The 14,337-nt window shown below is 44.1% G+C and overlaps 2 protein-coding genes and 1 long non-coding RNA gene across 12 annotated transcripts; 2 read left to right on the top strand and 1 right to left on the bottom strand.

The window, feature by feature from the left end:
• Positions 1–84: 84 nt before the first annotated feature.
• Positions 85–890, bottom strand: LOC120685457 (noroxomaritidine/norcraugsodine reductase-like; the record flags this gene model as incomplete). Its single annotated transcript, XM_039967379.1, has 1 exon — positions 85–890. A coding segment is annotated over one exon (747 nt), but the record flags the coding sequence as incomplete, so codon positions are not given.
• Positions 891–2,559: 1,669 nt separating this feature from the next.
• Positions 2,560–5,599, top strand: LOC120686140. 10 transcript variants are annotated; one of them, XR_005679998.1, is made up of 7 exons: positions 2,611–3,228; positions 3,325–3,368; positions 3,867–4,038; positions 4,122–4,451; positions 4,560–4,616; positions 5,050–5,138; positions 5,363–5,599. It is a non-coding gene; the product is annotated as an uncharacterized LOC120686140 (long non-coding RNA). The 10 variants fall into 10 exon arrangements; XR_005679997.1 differs by having other exon boundaries at positions 3,850–4,038; XR_005680000.1 differs by lacking the exon at positions 3,325–3,368 and having other exon boundaries at positions 2,560–3,228; positions 3,855–4,038; positions 4,385–4,451.
• A 4,217-nt stretch (positions 5,600–9,816) lies between these two features.
• Positions 9,817–11,100, top strand: LOC120686428 (zinc finger protein 10-like). Its single transcript, XM_039968631.1, has one exon. The coding sequence runs from the start codon at positions 10,042–10,044 to the stop codon at positions 10,876–10,878; it is 837 nt and encodes a 278-aa protein (XP_039824565.1). The 5' UTR covers positions 9,817–10,041; the 3' UTR covers positions 10,879–11,100.
• Positions 11,101–14,337: the final 3,237 nt, after the last annotated feature.

Below are 14,337 nucleotides of genomic sequence, written 5' to 3'. Positions count from 1 at the left end.
AATAGGCAACACAGAGGCTTTGGCGTTTTGCATTGTTGGTCAAGTTCAGTTATTTGGAATAAATCATGATCGATCGGATCGATGACTGCAAATTAAAGCAAAGCTCGACTCCGGCCGGCCGGCCTGGAGCAGCCATCCTATCGTCAGAGCTTTGCGGCGAGGGTGCGGCCGCCGTCGATGCAGATGACCTGGCCGGTTATGTAGGATGCGGCGGGCATGCAGAGGAAGGCGACGAGCGCGGCCACCTCCTGCGGCGAGCCCAAGCGGCGCATGGGCACCCGCGCCACCTCCATCTCGGCGAGCCTCCGCGCCCTGCCGGCGTCGCGCAGCGTGGCGCTGAACATGCCCGTGTCGATGGCTCCCGGCGCCACGCAGTTGACGCGCACGCCGTGCGGCGCCCACTCGGCGGCGAGGCTCCTGGTGAGCGGGTGCAGGGCGCCCTTGCTGGCCGAGTAGGCGGACAGCGCCGGGTACGCGATGAAGGCGGCGACGGAGGACATGTGCACCACCACGCCGCCGCCGTCTGACCGCCGGAGGAGCGGGTGGGCGAGGCGGGTCAGGTGGAAGCACGAGTCGAGGTTGGTGGCCATGAGGCCGGCGTAGTCGCCGGGCGTGGTGTCCGCGGCCGCCTTGTAGAGGGACCGGCCGGCGTTGTTGACGAGGATGTGCAGCTGGCCCTGGAAGAGGTCGCTCACCGTGGCGACGAGGCCCTCCCTGTCGCGCTGCGAGGACACGTCGCAGACGGAGGCGGTGATGGCGTCGCCGAGGAAGCCCTTGTCGGCCCAGCGGCGCCGGCATGCGTCCAGGTCGCCGGCGGTGCGGGAGCACGTGTGCACCCTGGCGCCAAGGCCGGCCAGCTCCTCCACGATAGCAAGCCTGCCGTACGTACGTCAAGTATATATGTATGCTGCCAAACATATACATATACATATATATAAATATATACATATTTATATATTGCTAAATCAATATATATACCCGATCCCTCTGGTTCCTCCGGTGACAAGCGCCGTCTTGCCGGCCAGGCTCCACCGTAATTCCTTTGCCGCCGCCATGAGTAAATAGCTAGCTGGGTAGTTCAGTCCGGAGGGCTAGGCAGAGCTAGTGATCTGAGGAGACAGCTATGGATATATATATATAGGATTACTGCCACAACATAGACATTCCATGGACCATTATTATGTACGTATAATAATAATCCGATATGATCCTAGCAAATATACTCCGTTCTGCATGCTTGTCTTGTCCCTTGTCTAGCACCTAGCTTAATTAGAGATAATAACTAATCTTCGGGCACTACGTACGATAGATCATTCAATTCCTTAATTTACATGGGAATGACGACCTTGAATTTGACGATGACTTTAACGTCCTGCATTGCGTCATCTGGAGGAGCTTGCATTGCATCGCCCAAGTTAACAGTAACAGGATATACTGACCATTACTCTTGTTACTCGAGTGTCTTTTTTTAACATCATGTCACGGGTCATTATTTGTTTTTATCTCCGTGTGTTGTTTTGTCAAAAAGCTGGCCCATAAGTTCCGGATGGTGGTGTTGCAGCAGTCCGGCCCATGTTGCCATTCTTCCCCACCGATGAGCAGTTTTTTTTTTTCTTTCAAGAAACCAGCGATGCGCGGCGCCCCGAAGGACGAGCGGCAGCCAGTAGGGCACGCCGGGCCACGGAGGAGAGCACCAACACCAACACGGCAACTTACCGAGACCGTCACTATTACAATAAATTTTTCAGAAATAGTAAAGAAACATTTCCAGAGGCGGGTAAGGGCAACCGCTTCTGAGCAAACTTCTCTGTAAATGAGGGATTTTCAGAATGGTTCCCTGCCCGCCTCTTTTAATAGAATAAAAAAACCATCAAGCCCGCCGAGCCCATCAAGCACCGCCGCCGGCGGATCCTGCCGGTGGAGGAGCTCGGCCATGCCACCCGCCGTGGCCGCTGGTTCCGGCCGGTGGAGGGGCTTGGCCGTCGCGCTATGGGAGAGAGAGGGACGGGAGGAGATGGGGAGGGTTGGGAGGATGCTGCGGGTGGAAGAGAGAGGGAGGGGATAAGAGTGATGAAACCCTAACTGTAGTATTTATATTTGGAGCTATCTATCGGGGCTGAGCCAGACTTGAGTAGGCTTGGCTTTTTAACTGAGACAGGCTTCTTACAAATAAACGCCTCTGAAAATAGTATTAACAGAGACGGCCGCCTTAATGTTTACCGTCTCTGCTAATCGGTTTTGTGAGGCGATTTCTTTAAGGGAATAGTCTTATTTTCAACCCTAAACTTTCGCGATCGTCCGATTTTCAACCCGAAATTCCTAAACCAGACATCCCTGCACCCACTAACGAAACCGTGCAAATTACTCCCTAAACCGAATCTACCCCGGTTTTCAGTCACGTCACTCCGTCCATGTGGTGCCAGTAGCCACGTCATCTTTTCTCCTTTTATCCTCTCCTCTCTCTTTTTCTCACAGACAGGTGGGCCTCCACCTCTCCTCTCTCTTCTCGCTGCCGTTGCCTACTCTGTCTTCTGAGCAAACTTATCTGTAAATGAGAGATTTTTAGAAGGGGTTCCCTGCCCGCCTCTTTTAATAGAATAAAAAAAAATCATCAAGCCCGCCGAGCCCATCGAGCACCGCCGCCGGCGGATCCTGCCGGTGGAGGAGCTCGGCCATGCCACCCGCCGTGGCCGCTGGTTCCGGCCGGTGGAGGGGCTTGGCCGTCGCGCTATGGGAGAGAGAGGGACGGGAGGAGATGGGGAGGGTTGGGAGGATGTTGCGGGTGGAAGAGAGAGAGGGAGGGGAGAAGAGTGCTCCGATCCCCTCCCTATCCCACCGACATCTCCACCGGGGCCGCCCCTCCCTTCAGATCAGAGCCGCCGGCGGCGGCTACTAGATCGTCTCCAAGGCCAGAAGCTAGCCGTCGCGGATCAAGATCCGGCGTCACGGGCGCACGGCCAGCTTCTCGGTGCGGCGGCGAGTGCTCCGAGCACGGCGGCATGCGGGGCAGCGACGGCGGCAAGAGGCCGAGGCCCTCCATGTGGATCTCGGCGACCCGATCCGCCTCCCCACGTCCGCCTCGAGCCCCACGGCCTCCTCCCCGCCGACAAGGTCGCCATCATCGTCATGCACAAGATAATGGGACGGCTGATGTCCAGCAAGGATGGCACCGGCAGCATCCGCTTCATACAGGCCGCGCACTGCATCGGCGAGGCTGTCGAGTGCGAGGTGGGTCGCTTGTTTACTGCTATGTTTAGACGCCTTCAGTGTTTGTGGTGGCAGGATTCCTTCTGATAGTGTTTTTGATTTGACAAATCAAACAAGAGGGTTAATCAAGCTTGGATAGCTAATTGGAGGTAGAGGAACTGGTGAGCGCATTATGCAAGTAATACCATGTGCAACCTAAACTAAAATGTGCAATTATATATCTCAGAAGTGCTATGTTGCGACCATGATCTGAATTTTGATCTACCATATGCATGAATACATGCATACATGCCATGTATCTGTAATTTGATCGCTGAATGTTGATGGCAATTTAGCCCACTTGACATTGTGTGCGATAGCTAGCGTATGCCTATTTGTGTCTGTGCATGGAAAAGCTTAGTGGAGTTAATAATTGGAACTATTAAAGTAATTTTGAATCTGTCTTCTTGTAGAGTCAGTTGACCTTGTGCACTAGAGTTTAGCTTCCGTACTTTTGGTAAAGTACTGAAGTTCGACTACATCATTTAGAGTAACTTAATACTATTTTTGGTTCTTGCTTTCCCATTCATGTTCCATAGTGAAAATTTATTTGGCAGTCCACTGAGAGCTGGTGTTTTCCCTTCCTTTGTTTACAATTCTTAGTCCAGACATTCTTTCAGAAAAGTAGGAAGAAGAAAGATCAAGGTGACAATGATCCAGCATTGGGGAAGGAGCAAGCAAAATGCTGGAAACATGTTAATAATTTAGTTAGGAGGCCGAAGATGAGTGACGCAGATGCTGGTAAAGTGGGAGTTGGAATTGGAGGAATGGGACACAGAAGCCCAAGTGAAGGTTTGTTTTCTTCACAGAGCACACAGAAACACAAGCTTTTTCACTCATATTCTAAGATTCTAATATTTATTTCATGTCTACAGTTGGGAACTCGTCTGATTGAATTATTACTGGATTGAGCATTTGTTCAATCACCCGCTGATCAAACACTAGATAGCTCTCCAGATGTTCAACCTGCATTTAAGCTTGTAATACGACAGCCTATAATAGAAAATGGGTTGTGCTTCTTCTTTACAATTGTGCTGCATAGGTTGCACTAACATGCCTAGTTCCATCAACATCGTCTGCTTAGGCATGTTTATGGATATATGATGATTCTTCAGTGACATATCTCATCAACCTGCAGGAAGCTAATGAAGAAACATTGGGTGATGGAATGTGACCATCTTGTGCGTGAGGGCTTTGAAAGCATGGTAAGTTTATTTTTGCATTACCAGCCATGTCAGTTTTTCTGATCCCAAATGTACACTACCAGCCATGACCATCTTGTTTTTTCCTTTGAACTATGGCTTTATGCACAGGTTGCAGGCTGACGGGAGGGGACCTGCTTCATCTCGCTTCAATCCGCCCAGTGCAAGGTATTGTACACTATAGCATGTTTTCTCTGAAAATTTACCTTACTGCCATACCAAGCCACATGATGTTAAGCTCAGCTCTACAATAGTGCATGATAGTGTGATAACCACAGTGGTTATATCTTAAATAATTTTTAGTACAGACAAGTTTGCAAGAAATTTTAGATGAAACAACTTAGTTTAGTGGTGTTCTGTTAAATGATGTTCTGTCTTAGTTCAATCCCTTTCCGTAAAACCTTCTATCTTATCAGTGTTGCTTGTTTCTAGGTCCTGCTGATTTCAAAACTCCTTTGATTGTTGCATATGTATTCCATTTCAATTTGGATGAAAAGAATTCTATAGGTGTGCTTGTTTAGTCATAGAACAAATTTGTCTGTACCTTATAATGTTTTGCTGCTTCCAATTCTCTTCTCACCTTTGGGCTTGTGAATTCCAGGTTCATGGTGATTTACTGTTCTCTCATGATCAGCAACAGATTCTTATTACCAAAGCAGTCTTACGTATCCTTGCTTCATGTGAACAAATGTATGTGTCTACAAATGTTTCCTAGTGACTTGTAATGATCTGAATGTCAGAAATTATATTGATCTGATAATCTGAACTAGTGCTTATCTTATACTTTGAACTAGTGATGTTGTAGCTGCAATAAACATGCAAGCCTACAATGTTGCCTACATATTCTAAAATGCTCTAAAATTTGATTCTTGTATGCTCTAAAATCTGAATGAATGAATCTGTTTTTTTTACAGAATTTGGAGATTTGGAAGATCAAGCAATGAGTGCAAAGAGAAGGAAGGCCCAAAGAAAGATAGTTTTAGAAATTACAGTGAAAATTAGAAATATTTGTATGATATCGCCACTTTTTCTTTTTCTTTTTTTATTTTTACTAACGCCCTTGTGTCTACCTGCTAATTTGTATGAATCTCTTGATTGTTGAATTACGTGGTTCCTATTTTAATGTACTTACAGTGATATGGATCATTTTATTTTCTATTTTTAACATTATAGATTGGGAATAAAAATATAAATGTAAACAAAATAATCATAATATTGTACATAAAATCGTCTCTACATTTCTTAATGCACTGCATGTTGTTACTATAAAACATGTCTTAATGCCACGCTATCCAACTTGTAAGATGTACCGGAAAATGTATCAAGTAAATCGTCTCTATGTTAGTAGACATGTAATTAATTGTTTCTACAAAATTGTTTTTACAATTGTTCGCACATAATGAAATGTTGCTACACTATGTATCTACACTATTAGAAACATTTTATTTTTACGTCTACGAAGATGTATCAATGTGTGTAGATGTGTATTTAACGTGTCTATAAAACGTCTCTTGCTTACATAGGTACGATTCATGAAATCATCTCTACAAAGTCTAACACGGTCCATACGAAGACGCTTCTAACATGCTTTATGAAAGCATGTCTACAGAGCCTTAGAGATACAATATAGCGTGTCAAATCCTAAAAATAGTGTATCTACAGGGGGTGTATTCTAGTGTCAAAGATGCCTGCCATTATCATTCTTGTGCTTTATTACACACTCACCTAAAGTACATGCTGTACATGGACAGCTGATCAGCCTGTACTGAACTGTTCACATGAACATGAACAATCAATAATCTCCCACTCCACAGTCCCAGTGTAAAGAAGCTTTCATTTCAGAGTACGTATATGCATGTGCTGTCGTCGTCGAGTATACGTACGTGCATGCGTATGCATATGTAGGGTCGTTATGCTAGCAGCTACGTACAAGCCAATAAGGACGACGACATGGTGGTGATGGGTGGCGTGTGTGTGATAGAGGATGAGACAAGCAAGCAAGAATCTTTGCTGGCTAGCTCATGTGATATGATCCATGTCCAGCCACCAGCACTCTGATCGATCGATTAAGAAAGAAACAAGCACAACAAGAACGAAGCAATCTGTCAAGTGTCATAGTCTCAGATGATGAACATTTATATGAACAGATCGATCCAAACAAATTAAATATCCCAGTTGAAATAACACTAGCTAGCTACCAGCTAGTGGTGCAGAAAAGGATCTGATGATATGCTTCGATGCTCCACTATTCATGGGCCTGCAAATTCGTCTGTCGATCAGCAGATGCTGCAGTCATGGATGCATGTATAGGGCCGAGGCAAAACAAATTTACAGTGTATATACATGCACATGTACTGTGTATGCATGCACACACTTGCAAGCAAGCAGCTAAGCACTTCGTGCAGAGGTAGTATACATACGACAAACATACAGTACTTACAGCTCGATCGCATGTATGATCCAGCATGCATGATGCATCATGCAATAATAATATAATGAGACGACATACAGGAACTGAACAGCATCCTGCAGCACACGACCAGAACGGCAGCTGATCTGACAGCGAATATAATGTGTACGACGTGCTGATGACCTCACAACAGGCATGGTAATGACAAGATTAACTACAGACATTAGCTTGCAGAGGGTTGTACATAGGCATAGCAGGCAAGCAGCTAGCAGAGAACTTAGTATGCTAATGTGTATATATATCTGATGAACACGCAGATCCATCCATCGATCAGGCAAACTGGTAAGTCGATCAGAAGAGACGAATTGAAAAGTTTATTTGATAGCTAGCTGCTGCTAGTAGTCAGTCATCACTCACATGCATGTGGATGCATCCGGCCAGCAGGGGCAAAGTGACAAACACACATCGCACAAGTGTCAGCTTTATTATGCCCGCATGACCCCGGCTGGCCAGAGAGCGACTAGCTAGCTGCTCTATTAACTACTAGCTTATTAGAGTATATATATTATCATTAGCAGTCTTTCAACAAGCATCTGCGTACTAATTAGTTATTAAGTGCATGGTGACTGATCTGATCATTATTAGTATTAGCCAACCCCGGGAACAGAATTAAGGAAGAAGGACACCGATGCAATAATCAGTACAATCCAAGCAACAAATTAAATACATTAAAAAGTAAATTAAATAAAGCCGGCCAACGTGCGTACGTACTACCGGTGGTTGAGTAGTGCAAGTCTCACTCAGTCGCCAGACCAGTGACCAGATATATCTCATCTTTTACCAAACTAGACAGAAATTATTATTTTTTTTCAAAGGACACTACTCCTGCTGATGGTCTATACCATCCCTGAGAGCTTGGAGAACACATTAGTAGTAGTAGTGTGCAACAACTAAACATTTATGCACTGAAATTTCACTAAATATTAGCCTATATATCACGGATCTCGGATGAGTGCACATCAATATATATGCTAAATTTAATTGTTAGTAATATATATGATGAAGTTGTCGAGATTCTCCTTCTAGAAATATGTATAATTAGCTAAGCAGGGGAATGATTGGATATGCATACTGATCTGAAACTAGCTAGTTTCTGTGAGAGATGGAGACACCGCAAGGCATGAGATGATTAATTGACACAATCATTATTCCACATGTTACATCAGTGATGTGTGCATGCATCTTGGTTACCTCCTCCGCCAGTGACACTTTTTTTTTGAAGACACTTAGCCTGTCTTTGTGCGTGATTGATCGATTTGCAAATAAATGATGATGGAGAATACCTGTGATACACTCCAAAAAAATTTGCTAGGGGCTTCAACTCTTAGTCAAACACAGAGCGAATGTATATATGCTGGAATCAGGTTGGCTCATCTCCAAGCTCTAACCGATGGATCTGAGCTAGGGGTGGTAAAGAGTTTTAATTTTTAGTTTAGTTAATTTAAGGATTGGGTTTTAATTTTATACAATTTTGAATTAAAAATACTAAAAGTCAAGTTGGATTATAAAGAGAGTATTAGGGTCATAGTCCTTTACCACCCCTAATCGGACCCCATCAATCTGTGTGAGTTCCGCTGTTTTTTTTTCCCTGAGGGCGTAGGTCCGCAAACGGGTTCTTTGATGGAGCCTGGCTATTGGGTTGTCTCCGGCTCAGCACATGTACGGCTATTAATTTACTCTTTCAGTGATAGGCAATACGCGTGAATGACATTTTTAATGTTGTTATTATTAATATATGTCAGCGCAGTCTTCCAAGGACCGTACCATTCTCTAAGACCCACTCCTCTGGAATTAGTATATCATCATTATTCTTGTCCATATTCTCACAATATGCATCCACCAAATGATAAAATCACTACCGGATTCCGCATATTTACCGAGTGCCTACCGAGTGCCTATCGCACTCGGCAAAGACTCGGCAAAGACTTTGCCGAGTGCCACCCAAGACATATGTCACACGACATCCAAAGTGATGGCAAATAGTTGTTTATCGAGTACTTTATATCAGTCACTTAGCAAAACCTTTGCCGAGTGCTGAGAGGGCTCTCGGAAAAAAAAGCACCGGGGAAGGCCAACTGGCGGTGATGCCGAGTGCCACGACGGCAAACACTTGGCAAAGCCTACACAATTTGCCGAGTGCTCGACACGTGGCAACGGCCGTGTGCACATGGCGGGCACGTACAACTCTTTGGAGTGTATTCTTCATGGCACTCGGCAGACATAGCTTTTGCCGAGCGTAGGAAATAAAGCACTCAGCAAAGGCTATTTTTGCCAAGTGCCTTATGTTTGCTGTGTGTATTTTGCAGCGCACTCGGCAAAGTCGTGTTTGTTGAATGCCCAAAGAAACGCACTCGGCAAACACCCTTTTCCGGTAGTGAATAAATGGAAACGCCATTAATGAATTAACATGGAGGACTAGCCTGCAGATAGGATCGGCAAGCTGTGCACGCAGCATCTGATCAATTCAAGACCAAGTGGTAGCTAGTAAATATAAACATTCCAAAAGCTTTGTTTAATTTTGAAGAAGGAACAAAGCTCATTCCATGCATATATATATAAAAATGTCTTGTCTATCCAATAAAAAACAACTCCCCACCATACTCACTGCTAGGTACACAGAACAAACAAATCACCTACTGAGTAAGATGCCTATAGCTTATTAACAACGATGACAAAGATAGATAGCTAGCTAGGTACACAAACATACACTAGCATAGACAGCAGCACCACTGTGTGTGCACCAATTATATTATCCATTGCTTTTACATCTGAACTGAAATCAGAGGTAGAAGAAACACAAAATGGCACACCCACCCACTAATACCTAAACAGCTAGCAGCTTTTGAGAGAGGACTACAGTCGTCTAATCATACAAATTACCCATCTCCAATCCGTCCCCAGCGCCGTACCCCCCCCCCCCCTCTCTCCCCCCTCCATTTCCTGTTCTTCTTCACTATTCCAGTTCCAATTTGATTTGTTGATTCTTGCACATATATAGCAATACATACACACATGCCAATATGCCATCTTCTTGGTCTGTGATCTACCAGTTGCATGCCCTGATTGCAAGCTTGCAACAACAAACAGATATATATAGCTCAATCACCAGCAGCTAGCGCGTCTATGAACTCCTCTACCGCCATGGATCAAATAGGCAAGTACTGGGCCATGTGGGGAGCAAGGAGAAGCGGCGGCGGCAGCAGCAGCACCGTGCGCCCCATACCTGCTTGGGCGGAGGCCGGCAGCGAGCCGTCGTGGGAGGAACAGGCTTTTGCGCGCGATGCGGCGGCGCACCTCGGCGGTTGCGTGTGGCCGCCGCGCTCCTACTCGTGCACCTTCTGCCAGCGCGAGTTCCGGTCCGCGCAGGCGCTCGGTGGCCACATGAACGTCCACCGCCGTGACCGAGCTCTTCTCCGGCAAGGGGGCTCGTCCCCCGAAGACGTGCACGCCCCCAATGATCAGCCACAGCAAGGGGCTCTCCTGTACAGGGTAGCTTCTAACCCTAGCATCACGACGGTGACTACTGCGTCAGGTACTGCCGGCTCAGCAGCCAAAGGGGATGCGCAGGACATGACTCCTACTTCCTACTTATCAACCATTATCAAGGAGAGCAAGAACAAGCTCCTCATGTCGATGCCAGCCTCCATGGAGATGAGAGAAGACCGTCAGGCCATAGATCAGTGCGATCATGGGGATAGCGACGCCGAGGAGTCAGCAAGGACGACAAAGAGGAGGCGTTTGAATCATGCCCCGGCGGCGGCACTTCTGATCTTTGTGCAGCCTTTGGCGGCGGCTACTGAGGTCACAGGATGTGAATCATCACAGGCGTTACAAGGACTTGATCATTATGCAAAGGTACCACAAACAACACTCCCAAGCCCTAACTCTAGTTCCCCTCTTGTTGATCAACACGAAGTAGATCTAGAGCTAAGGCTTGGGACCACTCCAAAAGTTACATGATACACAGAGAGCTAGTACATACTTCTGCGTGCAAATTAAAGGAGATCAATTTGTTTGGTCTTTTGAATTTATTATCACTACTCCTGCTGGATTGTTGATTGCTTCATTCCCCGGTCCTGTTAATTTTCTCTCCTGTTTTCCCCCAATTCCTTTCTTGTGCTATCAGATCGTACATTTTTGGCCAAAGAGCTATTTGAGATAAAGGTTTCTCTCTTTCAATCTCGACTATTGTTCTTGTTTTAATGCATGAACAATATTGTCAAACAAGCAAGATATACACATGTTGGAGATGTTCTTCTTTATTTGCCATGTTAAATTGACAACTAATAATACATATCCCATAAAATATTCCTCAATTGTTGTTTTTTAGAGCATCTCTAGCAGATTACACATCTCCCATACCCTATATATTTTCTCTCTATATCACCAATAATACTTTTTTTTATTATTTTTGGTAGTCAGTGCTAGCTTTGGCAAATTACTCAAAGTATAGGGTAGGGGAAGAAATCCCTCTATGTTTGAGTAAGAGGGAGGTGTGTTTTGATAATCACAAAAATGTTTTGGTATTAGGGATGAAATTGGTAATCTGCTGGAGCACCTCCTATGACCAAAAGAATAGTTTTTTGGTATTGGAGAGAGAGAGATTAGTAATCTTGGAGATACTCTTAGATATATACTTAATACTTTGATCAACTTATGCTTCCTATTGTGCCTCTAGCATGCATATATACCTTCAGCATAGAGAACTTATATTGACTCGAACGTTTTCCTCACTAGCTTGTTTATTTTTTATTTTTATTTTACTTTTTGTTTGTTCACCACGAACTTTTTGCTACAGTTTTATCCCTGGTATCAGTTTTGGTTAATGCATGCATATGGAACTTGATGCAATTAGCTGTTTATACAAATAAATAAGCTCCCCATTTTTTCCCAAGCTAAGGCATTTCTAACCCAAACTTGATTAGAAGGTTAGGTTGGCTTGCTTGATGATCTAATAATCAAGATCACAAGCAGACAGTAGAGAGGACGACCGACTGAGTGATCATCTGTTGTTTTCCTATATACTTCCAATACTCATCATGTGGGGGGCAATGCAGCTCATTCCCATATAAATTTATTATATCATATTAAATTGTAATTGATTCCAAGTACACATTGAGTATTAAATTAAATAATTATTTGTGTACATCTCCCTTCTCAGCCTCTTTACATACATACTCCCTTCATATCTAATGAATTGCTTGCACCTATATGTACTATCTACACCTACGCTAATTGACTGTTTGCATGCGCATACACGTACCCAAAGGGGGTAACAATGAAGAATTATGGTACGACTTTTGAATCACAGAATGACTTTATTCTAGGGAGAGAGGAAGTATGTTGTACTTCCTTTCATGGCTCTTAGAAAAGAAATGAAAGCTACACTTGCTTCGTTCTTTTCTTTGCCAATTTCCTTCCACCATAGCAACACGTTTGATATCTATCAGTTTCGCGTGGTCCCAATTGTTCCCTTGAATTTAATCTAATATTTTTTTTTGAGACAACACACATATCAGTGAGCTGGTTGATGGGATCTGCCATGCCATGCTGGTTATCTGATTTATAGAAAAACATGAATTACTCATCAGACAAAAATTCACAGTATCCATATTATAAAAGTCACGAGATCAATACTAGATATATTATATTTCCTGACAATTTTGTATGGTAGCCAACAGTTTTGGTGTCTTTTATTACTTTTCCTCAAGTGCTTGTCAATATTTCTAGTATATCTGCACCTTTGCAAATGGTTTTATTAAATCACCATTCTTAATAAACTTATTATTCTCCACAGTTATGATACATAGTCATACAAGTATACTAAAATAGTTGGCCATTTGTGTGAAAAAAGAACAGTTAGGATATATGTTAGCAGAAGTCTAATAATCACCTTTACATGTTACTCTCTAGCAGTATTTTAAAGGCGACCCAAGGCGAGCTGGGTACACCTAGACGTCTAGACAGCGCCTAGGCAACAAGGCGTGGCTGTTGCGCAAACTGACGTGGATCCGCATGGACACCTTTAAAACAGTACCCTCTAGTAATAATGTTTGCGAAGCATCCCTTATCAGCATGCCACATGTTGACCATGGGTTGCAAGCTACTTCATCCGTGGGAGTTTAATTTGTAGCCATCTAGCATCATCGTTGTCTGTAACCATTTGGATTATTAGGGTTTTGTGGTGGAGGTTCTATAGAATGAGATAGCGATGAGAGGAGGGCACCATTGCTAGCTTGTGGTAGTGGAGGAACACATTTGGGCAAGGGTTGGAGGAGGTAGGGAGAGCTACATCCTTTTAGGGAAACGATTGATGGAGGAGACTAGGGTCAGGCAATTATAACCTTTTTAACTAGTGGAGGAAAAATTGCAAATATAATAATGGATGAATTTATATCTGAATGGAAAAGAGACTATAATCTCCTACTAGTATTCATATTTCACATTCTGAAGCTTCTACTCTCACATAAAGCTTTCGCTTTGATAATAAATCACAATAGGGTGAACATTCTTTTTACCAAGAAATTGATTTTTAAAATCATTCCATTAAGAATTCTTTGCTTTCTTAAAGCATCAGGCTTCTAGATTATGGATGGAGCAACAAGATATAGCCATTGGCCATGGGCACTGGAAGTGACTAGCAACAATAAGGCGGGCCACTGCGACCCAGGTGGAGAACCAAAGGCTAGAGTAGAGGGGCCATTAGAAGGGGCGGGTGTTGCACTATGGAGGGGGCATGCACTCCCTCGGCACGGAGGAAGAGGAAGGGTAAGGTGTGACATGTTATATGGGCATGCGGGTAATGGTTCTGGCCAGTAGAGCTAGTTAACGTCGTGTCCTCGTCGTAGGTGTTGTGTCCAAAATACTTATTGGGGTTAATTAACAGATAAAGATGTCTATATACTTATTTATCACTTTGAGTATGCTTATATACTAATTCTAAGATACTTCAAAAGGAAAAATTTCAAAAGCATCCCTATATAGATGGAGAGAGAGAGAGAGAGAGAGAGAGAGAGAGAGAGAGAGAGAGAGAGAGAGAGAGAGAGAGAGGAGCTGTTATAAATATCCTTGTGGATCGATATTTTTTAGCTAGCTTTTATATGTAGTGAAATAAGTATAAAACATACATTGCATATTGCTATATATTTATACATGTAGCAAATTAGCTGACATCAGGGATGGGGCTCCCTTGAGGCCAAATGGGACCCTGTACATATACATAATAGTATAATACATCCCTATATATGTTCTGCTAAAAAGAATGAAGTGTAGGAACTAAGCCTTGCTTATGCCTTAGCTTGCTTGTCGTGTGGGTACTTTAGTCATACTGAACTGAAAGAGTACCGGCTGCAATGAATTCCAAAAGCAAGCTAGCAGCTGATTAATTGTCTCGTAATAATATATCCAGTATACATATGC

This window comes from Panicum virgatum, chromosome 8N (genome assembly GCF_016808335.1).
Source record: "Panicum virgatum strain AP13 chromosome 8N, P.virgatum_v5, whole genome shotgun sequence".
Taxonomy (NCBI): Eukaryota; Viridiplantae; Streptophyta; class Magnoliopsida; order Poales; family Poaceae; genus Panicum; species Panicum virgatum.
Note: the sequence above shows the minus strand (reverse complement) of the source record. Positions and strands in the feature narration are given on the sequence as shown.